Here is a 14,882-nt window from a genome sequence, read left to right on the forward strand (position 1 = left end):
TCTGCTCTTAACCTTTACCAAATCATAAAATCCTAAAGGAGCCCCAAAAGAAGTGAAGCGTTGAATCGGTGGGTATTACTTCTCTCCATACAGCTGGGATATATATACATATGCTAAGCAGAAGATCGGTTCAGGTCACTGTTATTGCTCATCCATTTCTAGGAAAGTTTTATAGGTTGTATCTTTCATTTATTCGGAGCTCTGATGCATATGAGGACACATGAGAATGCCGCTTTCCACCCTTATTAATAACCTTATTAATGACACCATTAAATTAAGGATTGCAAAATCACACCCAGAGATGTGAAGCTGGCAGAGCCCAACACGTGGTGAAGCTCGAGCAGCTGAAAAATGCTTCTATCGACAATAGAAACTTACTTATTATGTATTTTTCATCCACTTCTGATGGAAGATTTTCCAACCATCAAATACTCAGGTAGCACAATAATACTTTCTTTACATGGGTGTTGCTACATATATTGGGTTAATCCTGGTGAGTTGATATGACTGCAGACCACAAAAGTGTTTCAGTTGTTTCCCCTTTACAGGCTCCTTAAATTTTCAATTTTTTTCTGGCCGCACCTATAGAAAGCTCAGCACTAACTGCTGTAATGTTCTCCCACTCTCAGGATCTCTGCACTCCCAGCTCACAATGCTATGCCTCTGCCAAGGATACTCAGCCGGGGGATGTCGTGTAGATCTCAACACTGTTACCACTTTGTCACAGATGACACTAGAGAGATCACCCAGATCTCACCACTGCCACCAGTTTGTCAAGTGAATACAACTCTGCCTCCTCCAATCATCAGGACAATTATGCAAGGTCGAGGCCGCGGCTGCTTCTACTACTAGGCCGGATATTGGGAAACTCACCGTGAGCATATGGTATAGACACCTCCAATTCCAATGCATGGAAAATATATACATAGTTTGGACACCCATTACAGGTAGCGTATGGCTTCAGCGGTGCGGTATACAGAACAAGAGGAACAAAACTATTACACTTTATATTTAATCCAGAAAGGTAGCCAGTGTTTATAAAAATATACGAAGGTGATACAAAATGAGAACAAACAGTACGATATATACAATTACACAAAATAAAATGAATAATGAAAGAGAGCTACAAACCTGATGCTGCAAGAATAGCTCATATCTTTATGGAGGGAAACGCTCCGATTGGGAAAATGGAACATTCTCACAGCAAACTTGTGTCTTCCAGAATGAACAAAGACAGAGACCTAAACTTTAATATCTATTAGCTAAAGGTTAGAATTTATGAGATCCTCAACTTACAAGAAATCTTCCCCCCTGAAGGTCCCGGCAGTAGATATTGTTGTCATGTTTCTTTTCACAGTTTTATCTTTACATAGAGATGAAACATGACCTAGATAGCATCATCCATCAGACCTTTATTATGTTGGAGGATTTTGCCGAACTTACGGGGATGTGAGTGAATGCGTTATGTTTGTCCCTTTGCTATGACACCAAAAATATATCTCCCATAATTATCAGATCAATGTAAACCTTAATATTTATTCCTGACCACTGGCTCCAAAAGGTCTAAGAAGATTCTTTGATCAGAGGAAGCATTATTCCAGGGAAAGGTACTTTCCCACATCTGAGTAAACAGACCTCATTCTGGTTGTCTTCTTCTCAGCAAATCTCCCTGCTGTAATTATGTCATTGCAGGTGGCCCCTACTTCAATGGAGGTGGATATGTTATTTTTTCTCTCTTCTCAGCTATAGTTTCTCTTTTCGCAGCTATAATTAATCCCACATATTCAGTGTGAGGGGGATATGTCCCTTACTCAGACTCAGGAGATGTCTGTATGGCATGGAAATTCAGGAATAGGCATTCAGCTGAACTTCAGACAGTTGCCTGTTTTTATCAATAGGACAAAGTTCATATAGCACAAAATCATAATTAAGGATGGGACTAGAGTTTATCGTTCCCCTTTTGTACATCATTAGTGAGAGATGACATGGTGGAGTAGTTTAAAACATAATCAATTGGAACAGAAAAAAAGTGACCATGAGCCAGCAATAAAGCTAAAAAAGATAATTGAAACAATTTATAAAACTATTACCATTAGATAGAAAAATGAGTCCACTAAGGAGGAAAGAAGATGGAGAGCTACACAAAAATCCTACCCATAAAGCAGCACACAATGTATAAAAACACAAAAGCACCCAGTCACAATGGGTCATAGATTATGAAGAGGTCCAGGTGACCATAAAAACAGAGTAATCAAAGGGAGGTTAATTACATGCCCTGACACGCGTTTCGCACGGTGCTTTCTCAAGGTCAGGACATTGATCCTAAGCATTGGGGTCCCAAAGCCTCCTTTGAGAGTGGAGCAGTGATGGGAATGCTTAACCAAAGCTTATTTGACTTCTATGTGTCTATAAGAGTTGTAGTGCACAGGCGTTACCATCTCTGCCAAAGAGTTTCTGAATCTTCTGTCTCAATTCTGCAATCTGCTGGTGAACCAGTGTAAAATTAAATTGCCCCTTGACGAGCCCATGGTCCCTCTGGGCTTTATTACTGTAGAGTTTACGATCTCCGCTCCTGCTGTGGCAATTCCTATGCTCAGATCTGAGGTCTCTAGAAAAATTTGGGTAACTTCAGTAACAGGTTGGGTCCTGAGATGATTTTGTTATGAACATGTGCATACTCACACATGGGAAATGCTGCACCCACCCCCAACTGGTCCCTGTACAGATTAGAAAGGTCCAAGCCACACAACTAAAAACACCACCTTGGACCTAACTACCTAAAAGTCCATTGAGGGGTTTCTCGTACCTCCTGAGGAACCAGACAGGAGGTTGCAACATAATGCCAACATGGAAAAAGCAAAGTGTGAAGTAAGATCCAAAAACCTAGGATGAGAAACTATAGCACATTCTTTTAGGGTAGAGAGGGAAAGCTGAGGAGAACCAAAACAAAAGGAAGAAGTATATCCTCCAAGAAACAGTGGAAAAGCAAAACATGCTATGAAGGAAAGCAAACAGACTCACTGCAGGAATACAACTGGAATTTACCAAGCAAGGTAATCCCCTAAGCTTAAGAGCTGGAACTCCTGAACAGACATCCACCAATAGATATAGCCAGCAAGGAAGTGCAGTGAAGGGTGCTGAACGTGTAAAACCCCACCCAGAATGTGATAGGACAGACCAAAAATGGGAAAATAAGAAACGCCTGGATGGGTGCAAACCGAGAAGGGGGTACAAAGACAATTGGAGCCATCAGCATTTGGACAAGGAAGAAAAGGCTATAGCTCAGTAGACAGGGGAATCGACCAGGTAGCAACAGATTACCGGATCAAATGCCCAAACTGAGTTATGACACATTCAGTGTGGTGCCTCAGTGCGCAAAATACCTTGACTAAGGGAGTGTGGGTTGTTGGAGGCTCTTTCAGCACCTGGGGCGTATGCATATGGGAATGAATATAGAAAAATTCACCCCTTGATCATAAGGATGATAGTGACTACAACTGTGTCATTGATTTCATTCTTGGGACATGTCCCAGATTAGGGTTTATTACACCTTACTTTTCTCCTGCTGGTGCAGGATTATTTATCTCTAAAAAAACATGGTCTGAAGTCTTGAGTATTTTTTTTGTAGTTAACTCGGTCATATAGCGCCATTAATTCCACATAGCTTTACAGACATTATCATCACTGCCCCCATTGAGGCTCACAATCTAATTCCCTATCAGAATGTCGTTGGAGTGTGGGAGGAAACCAGAGAACCCAGAGAAAACCCTCAAGGACATAGAAACTCCTTACAGACCTTGTCCTTGGTGGGATTCGAACCCAGGACTGCAGTGCTAACCACTGAGCTACTGTGCTGCCTCATAAAAACTAATGGAGGCTTATAATTCTTAAAGGAGTATTCCCATCTCTGACACTAAGTGATGCTAATAGCTTTACTTAATGAACGCTGTGGTTTCTGACCTCTGGAACTCCCTCCTGCCCTGAGAATAATGGAGCTTCTGCACTATATCTGCTTCACAGATTGAGCCATAAATCTGCACATTTTCTACCTGGTGTAACAGCTGCTGTTCTTCTGAATCCGGCATTGTTTTTATTTTGTTTCTGCACCTTTCCACTCCTGAGATATGGTCCCTTTTTCCTGTGTGTAAATCTAGCCTTGTTATCAGAGGGGGCGTGGTCCTTAACGCTTCTCTGTGGGAGGAGTCTTCAGGGCCACGCCCACTTGGCTCAGAAGACAAGACTTTTATACAGGGAAGAGGAGGCCATATCTCAGGAATAGAGAGGCGCTGGAAAAAAAAAACATGCTGGATTCAGGAGAATTGTCACAATTATACCAGGTGAAAAATAATCATGTTTATGTCAGCTGACAAATCCCCTTTAAGTTTTTTTTTTACATTCTTGTTTGGATTTACTTTTAATTAATGTTGTATGTGTTCTATCAGGGGCGATTGGCCTTACAATAAGTAATAGTTCTTAAATGTAGGCCCTCCAAAAAAAGTCAAGTCATGAGTGGCTTCACGTGTAAGGTAGTAGCTGAAATCTTGTGCATCGTGTTGTGTAGGTTGGTAACGTCCCCCTGGCAGATCGTTTTCTGCGCACCCTCCTCTTACAGTAGTTATCTTTCTCATGGACTGTATGATCATATCGAAAACCCTGGCTGATGAGGTCACTGGAGTTTTCTGTCTACTGTGATTTGTTCTGAAGGAAGTGAAGGAGAAGGAACAGGAAGTTACATGGTGTAATAATCCACACCCTCCTCAGTAAACCACCAATCACAGTCATACACTCCTAGAAGGGCACCACCCCTGCTTAAACGAAGGAGTTAAACAACCCCCTTTTTCCTCTAATTTTGGGAAAATTATGGATAAAGAAGCCAAATTATTGGGCACAAGGAAAATGTTTATTTTAATAATGATATTGTTATGCCATTTTTTTCCCGCGGTTTTTAGTCCCAAAATAACTTTTTAATAATACACAAAGTGCAAGTAAAGTTCAATTTTATTTTATTTTTTTAATAGTACATTGCTTTATAAATGTTCCCCGAGGGGAAGGAAGCATAGGGCCATGCATGTACCTAAGCTGTTAAAGCTGGCTTTTCCAACTGACCCACCTGGACAAGTGAGGTAATTGATGGCACCAATCAATGCTTCAAGTAAAGCAGAGAATAAAAATAAAAAGAAATTGAAAAATAAAAAAATGATGTAACTCCAGGCTAGCCTGTTGTCAGGAGCAGGAGTTGTAATTTCCCAACTACTTGAGAGCCACAGGTTAAAGACCACTGACATAAAGGGTGGTATGTTATATCATCGGCGCCGTTTGATATACCGGGGTTCTCGTGTTCTGACTATATTCATTATTATATACTTGGCTTAGGGTTTTTGTTTTTTATTGGGGAGCAGCAGGGTCCTTTAGGGGATGACCCACCAGTAGAGACAATGGTGGAGGACACGTTTGAGATAGAATTGGTGTTGACATCAGTCGTAGAATTGGAAGAGTTGTTGCCAGATCCTGGACCATGGTTGATGCTGGAAGAGTTCATGGGGGTGGAAGAGCCTAAGGTGGCACTCGTATTGTTGTTATGACCAGTCGCAGAATTGGAAGAGTTGTTGCCGGATCCTGGACCATTGGAGATACCAGTAGAGTTAATAGGGGTGGATGAGCCTAAGATAGAACTTGTATTATTGTTATGACCACTCGTAGAATTGGAAGAGTTGTTGCCAGATCCCGGACCATTGGAGATAGCAGTCGAGTTAATGGGGGCAGATGAGCCCAAGCTTGAGGTCATATTATTGCTATGACCAGTCGTAGAGTTGGAAGAGTTGTTGCCAGATCCTGGACCATGGTTGGTGGCGGTGGAGTTCATGGGGGCAGATGAGCCCAAGCTTGAGCTCATATTATTGCTATGACCAGTCGTAGAGTTGGAAGAGTTGTTGCCAGATCCTGGACCATGGCTGGTGCTGGTAGAGTTCATGGGAGCAGATGAGCCCAAACTTGAGCTCATATTATTACTATGACCAGAAGTAGAGTTGGAAGAGTTGTTGCCAGATCCTGGACCATGGCTGGTGCCTGTTGAGTTGCTGGTGTTGCCAGGAATGGTATTGTTGTAACTGGAGTTACTAGTTGAGTTGGCTGAGGGACTTGTATTAGCTGTGGCGTTCCCAACGGAGGAGTTGGAAGGGACTCTGCCTAAAACGCTAATAGGACTGATGCTATTATTGGCAACACTTGCATTTGACGGAAGCCCTAGTTTGTTGCACAGGTCGGTATTGCAGCAGTAGATGCCGGTTGAGTCAGGTGGTGCACAGTTGGCGGCGCAGTCTCTGGAATACTTCTCTTTTCCATCTGAAACACAAAAGGATTTATGAGATGACAAATTCTGGAATGTTTTGATTCATGTACCCCCGAGGAAGTTCATCTTCTACTGCTGGGAGGAACTGAGTGGTCCAGTTATCGTCCAAGATCTTGTGAACTACCTGAAGCTGTAATTGCTCCTGATCACAGATCTTGTTCAATCATCCTAGGCAGTCGCAGTCAGGACCATATGTCACGTGAGGACAAATAACCCCCATCACTCACCTGCACGGGTCAGGAAGATCTTGCAGGCGCCCTGCCCCGCTGAGCACTCTTTTACCCCGTTGCACTTTGCTAGATCGCTTTCCTCCTTACAGTAATAGCATTGCAAGGACCAAGCTGTGAGGAGAGAGGAGAGGTCGTTAGGAATGCGAATAAGCCTTGTACATATCTGCGACAGTGGACACTTAGGACATCTCCTAAGCATAGATTTAACTACCCGTTCATCTCTTAAATGGAATGTGTCATCAGAAAATCATCTATTGTTTAAATCAGATTTTTTGTATTTTTTAAATATTTTTGTTAATTTTATTTTTTACATATCACAATCTTTGTTAAAAGGAAAAAAAAAGAAATGTTGCAATATTTACACTGACCACTGGGGCTATTCTATCACTAACGTCCAGGAAGTGACACGCACATTAGCAGCAATAATCAGAACTACTCTATATTCTATATTGAAGCATCTACTGTGCGGGTGCAAATTTTCATTGTGAAAGGAGGAGGAGGAGGTGAGCTGTGACAACACCTATTGTGAATGGTGGATCCTGTGTTATCTATTATATACAGTTGTGCTCAAACGTTTACATACCCCGGCAGAATGTTTGCTTTCTTGGCCTTTTTTCAGAGAATATGAATGATAACACCAAAACTTTTTCTCCACTCATGGTTAGTGGTTGGGTGAAGCCATTTATTGTCAGACTACTGTGTTTTCTATTTAAAATCATAATGACAACCCAAAACATCCAAATGACCCCAATCAAAAGTTCACATCCCCTGGTGATTTTGGCCTGATGACATGCACAGAAGTTGACATAAATGGGTGTGAATGGCTACTACAGGTAACATCCTCACTGGGACCTGTGATAACTGCCAGGAAAATTGTTCTGGATGCATGGTCGAGTCACCAGAAGAAAGCCATTACTGCAAAAATGGCACAAAGTATCTCACCTGCAATATGCAAAACCGTACAGAGACAAGCTTCAAAACTTCTGGAACAAGGTAATTTGGAGTGATGAGACCAAAATTGAACTTTTTGGCCACAACCATAAATGTTACATTTGGAGAGAGGTCAACATGGCCTATGATGACAGGAACACCATTCCTACTGTAAAGCATGGAGGTGGATCGCTGATGTTTTGGGAATGTGTGAGCTACAAGGGCACAGGAAACTTGGTCAAAGTTGAAGGAAAGATGAATGCAGCATGTCATCGGCAAATACTGGAGGCAAATTTGCACTCATCAGCCCGGAAGCTGCGCATAGGACGTACTTGGTGGTTCCAACATGACAATGATCCAAAACACAAGGCGACCTGTCATTGGCTACAGCAGAACAAAGTGAAGGTTCTGGAATGGCCATCTCAGTCTCCTGACCTCAATATCATTGAGCCACTCTGGGGAGATCTCAAGTGCACAGTTCATGCTAGACAGCCCGGGAATTTACAGGAACTGGAGGCTTTTTGCCAAGAACAGTGGGCAGCTTTACCATCTGAGAAAATAAAGAACCTCATCCTCAACTACCACAAAAGACTTCAAGCTGTCATTGATGTTAGAGGGGGCAATACATGGTATTAAGAAATGGGGTATGTGAACTTTTGATCAGGGTCATTTGAATGTTTTGGGTTGTCATTATGATTTAAAAAGAGAAAACACAGTAGTGACAATAAATGGCTTCACCCAACCACTAACCAGGAGTGGAGAAAGAGGTTTGGTGTTATCATTCATACTCTCTGAAAAAAAGGCCATGAAAGCAAAAATTCTGCCGGGGTATGTCAACTTTTGAGCACGCACAGTTGTGTTGTGGTATGCAGACTGGATCCATTGGTTCCTAAGACTGGACATATTGATGGACCTGCAGGTATTGGGCCACTTATGGGCACCTGGCAGGTCGGACTCACTGCTGTACAGGGAGCAGTAGACTTTGAGGTCCTGGAGATGGTTGCGTGGTTCCTGTTGGGCATGTGTCTCCTTGGCCTGATCTTGGCTCATATAGGACATTATGGCCTTGGCATTGTCTATGGCGCCCACACCCTGGCACCATCGTCATAAGCAGAGATTCCAGGGCGTGAATACTTATGGTTGTGAGTCATGGTTGGCATCGTGCATTTGGCTCATGTGGTCGGACGGTGGAGGTGGCGGTGACACCGCGACACCCTGGCAGCACATTCCTACATTGTGTCGGCGCACGCTCCTCTCTCTCGCCTCCTCCTCCGTGAGATACACAGATGTCTGCTCAGGAGTGACGGGCGGGCGAGGCCGACATTATCCAGATCACTGAGCCAAGACAAAGGTGAGTCACAGGTAGTGTTACATCAAACTTAATAGAGTGGATCGCTATACTCCAGTCACATCCAGAGCTGCATTCACAGTTCTGCAGGTTCTCACATATGCCTGCGCCCCCTTCTGGCTCATCATATGAAGTGCATGCTCTCTTGTGGTACTTTGGGAGAGGTGTGCATGTGATCTGAATAGTTAAGGCTTCTCTGGCTGAATGCAGAATTGTAAATGCAGCTCTTGGTGTGACTGGTGTTTAAGACATGATGTAACAGAACTGACTGCGCCTGGAGTGTAACATATCGTGTAACAGCAGAATTGTACAGTATATGCAGATCACATGTGAAATGTGCATAAGACAGAAAATAACAGCAGAATTATGAATGCAGCTCTGGGTGGGATTGGAGTATATAACATGCTGTAACAGGAGAATTGTAAATGTATCTTTGGATGTGACTGAGTTATAAAACATGGCATATGAGCATAAGTGTAAATTAAGCTCTGCATTTGATCGGAGTATTGCAAATGCAATAGCATCAGAATTATAAATGCTGCTCTGGATGTAACGGCAGAATAGTGAATGGTGAACGTCTCAATTTGACTGGACTAAAAATTAAGGTGAATCAGCAGAGCTGTAAATGCAGAACATGATAGGAGTATAATACATAAAATAGCAGCAGAAGTGTGAATGCAGCTCTGGATGAGACTGGAGTATAAGTCATAAATAATGGCATGTGAAAAGGATAAGACATAAAATTAAAGCAGAATTATAAATGCAGCTCTGGATATGACTGGAGTGTAGGTAATAAAATAATGGCAGAATTGTGAATGCAGCTCTGGATGAGACTGGAGTGTAAGTCATAAAATAATGGCAGAATTGTGAATACAGCTCTGGATGAGACCGGAGTATAAGTCATAAATAATGGCATGTGACAAGGGTAAGACATAAAATTAAAGCAAAATTATAAATGCAGCTCTGGATATGATTGGACTGTAAGTCATAAAATAATGGCAGAATTGTGGATGCTGCTCTGGATATGACTTTGGTGTAAGTCATAAAATAATGGCAGAATTGTGAATGCCGCTCTGGATATGACTGGAGTGTAAGTCATAAAATAATGGCAGAATTGTGAATGCAGCTCTGGATATGACTGGAGTGTAAGTCACAAATAATGGCAGAATTGTGAATGCAGCTCTGGATATGACTGGAGTGTGTCATAAAATAATGACAGAATTGTGAATGTAGCTCTGGATATGACTAGAGTGTAAGTCATAAAATAATGGCAGAATTGTGAATGCAGCTCTGGATATGACTGGAGTGTAAGTCACAAATAATGGCAGCATTGTGAATGCAGCTCTGGATATGACTGAATTGTTAGTCATAAAATAATGGCAGAATTGTGAGTGCAGCTCTGGATATGACTGGAGTATGTTTTATAGTGTATTAGCAGAACTGTACACTCAGCTCTAGATGTGAGAGGAATCTAATACGTAAAGTAACAGCCAGCGGCGAATCTAGAGTAGCTGCAGGGGTTGTAACCGCACTCGGGCCCTGGTGCCTCAGGGGCCCAAGAAATCCCTGTGGCTATATAAAAAATCCATTACTATTAAAGACTGGCAATAGTTGGGGGCCCATTGAAGATTTTGCATTGGGGCCAATGATCTTAAAGTTAGACCACTGATAACAGCAGAATGATGAATGCAGCTCTGGATACATCTGAAACATAAAATATCAGTAGAATTTTGAATGCAGCTCTGGATGAAACTGGAGTATAAATCATAAAATAATGGCAGAATTGTGAATACAGCTCTGGATACGACTGGAGTGTAAGTCATAAAATAATGGCAGAATTGTGAATGTAGCTCTGGATATGAATTGGAGTGTAAGTCATAAAATAATGGCAGAATTGTGAATGTAGCTCTGGATATGAATTGGAGTGTAAGTCATAAAATAATGGCAGAATTGTGAATGTAGCTCTGGATATGAATTGGAGTGTAAGTCATAAAATAATGGCAGAATTGTGAATGCAGCTCTGGATATGACTGAAGTACAAGTCATGAAATAATGACAGAATTGTGAATGGAGCTCTGGATATGACTGGAGTGTAAGTCACAAATAATGGCAGAATTGAGATTACAGCTCTGGATATGACTGGAGTGTAAGTCATAAAATAATGGCAGAATTGTGAATGCAGTTCTGGATATGACTGGAGTGTAAGTCACAAATAATGGCAGAATTGAGATTACAGCTCTGGATATGACTGGAGTGTAAGTCATACAATAATGGCAGAATTGTGAATGTAGCTCTGGATGAGACTGGAGTGTAAGTCATAAAATAATGGCAGAATTGTGAATGCAGCTCTGGATATGACTGGAGTGTTAGTCACAAATAATGGCAGCATTGTGAATGCAGCTCTGGATATAACTGGAGTGTAAGTCATAAAATAATGGCAGAATTGTGAGTGCAGCTCTGGATATGACTGGAGTATTTTTTATAGTGTATCAGCAGAACTGTACACTCAGCTCTAGATGTGAGATTAATCTAATACATAAAGTAAAAGCCAGCAGCGAAACTAGAGTAGCTGCAGGGGTTGTAACCGCACTCGGGGCCTGGTGCCTCAGGGGCCCAAAAAGTCCCTGTGGCTATATAAAAAAGCCATTACTATTAAAGACTGGCAATAGTTGGGGGCCCATTGAAGATTTTGCATTGGGGCCAATGATCTTAAAGTTATACCACTGATAACAGCAGAATGATGAATGCAGCTCTGGATACATCTGAAACATAAAATATCAGTAGAATTGTGAATGCAGCTCTGGATATGACTGGAGTATAAGTCATAAAATAATGGCATGTAACAATAGTGTAAGGCGTAAAATAAGATCAGAATTGTGAGTTCAGCTCTGGATGTGACTGAGAGCAGCCATATAATCAGGTACGACTTTTCTGAGAAAAGTTGATGTAATTACAGTGCGGCAGCTTCAGGTCCTAATATTCGGGCGGTTCTCCCCATATGTCCCCGTATGACGCCCGTTAAGACTCAAGCAGTGACCCGCAGGCGCCCGCACACCAAATCTCCACATTTGATAACATTAAATGAGAAAAACATTAGAAGTTTTATAATTACTTTTGACACATAGTTAACCCCTCCTTACCCAGAGGGCGACTCCTGACACAAGAACCCAACGTTGTGCAACCCCACAATTATTCTTGCACCTCTCACGTTGCACAATGTGTCCTGCACTGCTCTACATCAGATGTTATACAAGAAGACATTGTGCCTCAAACATTCCGTCTGAACTCTATGTAGTGACCCAGGGCCGAGAAGCCGCAGCTCGCCCTCCAGGGGACAGTGCCTTCATGTACATGGATGTGTGTAGTACCGCACTTCGCCTGCAGAGGACACTGCCGAGCTCATAAGCAGCCAATGGCAGCAGCTGTTTGTTGGCAGCTGCCACAGGTGTCCTATTGAAGGTGTAGCCTGTGATAAAGGGTTAAAATGCCTAAAAGCTGTCAATAAAATCTCGATAAATTATATAATATACAGGAAAGATATCTCTGCTATGCAGAAATGACACCATTCATATAAGATGCCGTGAAGCACAAATAGACAATGGATGTAAAAAGTCTACACGCCCTTGTTGCAACACCAAGAAGAAATTTTTGTACAAATCCCCTGAGAAACAAATAGAAATCATCTTGTGGGGAAAATAAAAGTAACAAGACTAAAGTAATGTGGTTGCATAAGTGTGAACACCCTCTTGTAATTGGGGGTCTGGTTGTGCTCACATTTCCCCTCATATTACACAGTAGTCAGTGCTCGGCCGCCATCATTTAGAGGGATTCTGATTAACCTCAGAGAAAGTGTCGCTGTTCTAGGAGGATTTTCCTGACATTATCTGGTCAGTAAACAGCTGACAACACAGCAAAGGAATAAGGATCTCATTATGGAAAGTTGTCAGGTAGGAGAATGGGACCAAAAAATGTCCAAGGCATTAGATCTACCATGGATACTGTGAAGACGTCATCAAGAAGTGTCTGTTATTTGGGACACAACTGTCTGTTATTTGGGACACAACTGTGACATTACCTAGAAGTGGACGATCCTCAAACATTGATGAAAATACAAGAAAAAAATTGCTCTGAAAGGCTTCTAACATTAAAGGAGATGCAGTAATTACTGGTCAGTACTGGTGGTGCCTTGTATGTGACAACAATCTCCAATATTCATCATATGTCCAGCCTGTGGGGTTGAGTGGCAAGACGTAGGCCTTTTCTTACATAGAAAAGCATCCACGTCCAGCTGTGTTCTGTCAAAATCTCCATCACATCTGCTAAAAACAAGTGGGGACCTTGTTATGTCTGATGAGATCAAGGGGAAACTTTTTGGCCATAATTCCAAAAGGTGCAAAACAAACACTGCACATCATCAGATCACCATTCCAATAGTGAGGCATGGTGGGGATAGCATTGTGCTTCAGTGAATCACCATCCCAACAGTGAGGCATGGTGGGGGTAGCATTGTGCATCACCAGAAGATCATCAACCCCACAGTGAGGCATGGTGGGGGCAGCATTGTGCTCAAGTAGAAGATCACCATCCCAACAATGAGGCATGGTGGGGGTAGCATTGTGCATCACCAGATCATCATCCCCACAGTGAGGCATGGTGGGGCCAGCATTGTGCATCACCAGAAGACCACCATCCCCACAGTGAGGCATGGTGGGGCAGCATTGTGCGCTGCGGCTGTTTTTGGAACTGGGGCTTTAGTCAAGGGGGAGGGAATTATGAACAGTACAAATATCATACAATGTTGCTCTGCTAAAAAGCTGAAGATGAAGAGGAATTTCACTTTTTAGCGACAACAACCCTAAGCAGCCTTCAAATCACCCAAAAAATGACCTCACCAGAAGAAGATGGAAGTTCTGGAACGGCCAAGTCTGAGCACAGACCTGAACCCAAGGGTCAATCTGTGGTGACCTGAAGAGGGCGCTGTACACAGAAAATGCCCCCATAATCCACAGAAGTGGAGCTGCTGCAAGGAGGAGCCGGCAAAGATCGCCAATTCTAGATGTACCGCACTGATAGACCCCGACCCCAAAAGCACTGAACGCTGCCAGAAACTCATCAAGGTATTGGTGTAAGGGCGTGCAGATTTATGCAACAACATTGTTTTCAATGGATTTGTTCAAAGTTATGGTCGACATTAAAGAGGAAAAAATTCTGAAAATATTTTACTTGGTAGAATTTTTTTTTATGGCCAACACCTGGCATTTTAACAGGGGTGTGTAGACTTTTTTTTATATCTACTATATACTGCAATCACATCCTAAGCTGCACTCTCTGTGGCTATTGGATGGACGAGGTGTGAATTACACAGTCACAACGGTTAAGTGTATGTACAGTGCAGGTAAACTGCAGTCTGTTCACAAGTGACAAGGAGCAGAATTATGAATGCAGCTCCGGATGTGACCGGAGAATAATGTAAGGCATTTTGGCAATGAGATAAATCATATATGGAGATTGCCGATGGCCGAGCAATGGCCGTCATGCTGTAAAGCTCTTACCCAAGTCCATGCAGAAGGCAGCGGCCACCAGACAGATCATTAGTCCCTTCATGGTGATGGAAGAAGTGAACCCAAGGAAGAAGGCGCCCCGTATATATAGTCCTTCTCGTCCACCTTTATTATCATAAATGTATCAAAAAGAGATATTTATCGAGACGTTGTCATTTCCTATCTGTGAGGAGTGCCCTCTAATTATATCGTGTGCAGACAATGCGACTAATTACCCCCCTCAGTAAAGTCATTGTCTTCTAGGGAGAATCGTCTGCACCTCCCATCGTTATAGGCAGACATGTGGCCCCGGTCACGGGCGGGAACACCCAGCGCCTAGCTTTATAGGATACTTCCACACTATGTTTATGTTCCATGTTTATTTGATACTTTGCATCCACATCCTATGTTTAGTTGGTTGTGTTGTAATTTCCTCCTGAGTACAAGAACATATGAAAGATAATTGACTTCTCGTGACTCGGGTC

At 42.5% G+C, this 14,882-nt stretch overlaps 1 protein-coding gene across 1 annotated transcript; it reads right to left on the reverse strand.

Annotated features, from left to right (window-relative positions):
• Positions 1 to 4,878: 4,878 nt before the first annotated feature.
• LOC143781658 (uncharacterized) lies at positions 4,879 to 14,531 on the reverse strand. Its single transcript, XM_077268366.1, has 3 exons — positions 14,410 to 14,531; positions 6,577 to 6,690; positions 4,879 to 6,342 (listed from the first exon to the last, which is right to left on the reverse strand). The coding sequence occupies exons 1-3, from the start codon at positions 14,459 to 14,461 to the stop codon at positions 5,357 to 5,359; spliced, it is 1,152 nt and encodes a 383-aa protein (XP_077124481.1). The 5' UTR covers positions 14,462 to 14,531; the 3' UTR covers positions 4,879 to 5,356.
• Between the last annotated feature and the right edge of the window lie 351 nt (positions 14,532 to 14,882).

Source organism: Ranitomeya variabilis, chromosome 6, assembly GCF_051348905.1.
Source record: "Ranitomeya variabilis isolate aRanVar5 chromosome 6, aRanVar5.hap1, whole genome shotgun sequence".
Lineage (NCBI taxonomy): Eukaryota > Metazoa > Chordata > Amphibia > Anura > Dendrobatidae > Ranitomeya > Ranitomeya variabilis.

Bases quoted from the DNA above. Each gene is read 5' to 3' on its own strand.
- LOC143781658 (XM_077268366.1), bottom strand. From the start codon at position 14,461: ATGAAGGGACTAATGATCTGTCTGGTGGCCGCTGCCTTCTGCATGGAC. The intron at 6,691-14,409 runs GTAAGAGCTTTA...CTCTCCTCACAG, and splicing joins TGCCTTCTGCATGGACTTGG to CTTGGTCCTTGCAATGCTAT. The intron at 6,343-6,576 runs GTGAGTGATGGG...TTTGTGTTTCAG, and splicing joins GATCTTCCTGACCCGTGCAG to ATGGAAAAGAGAAGTATTCC.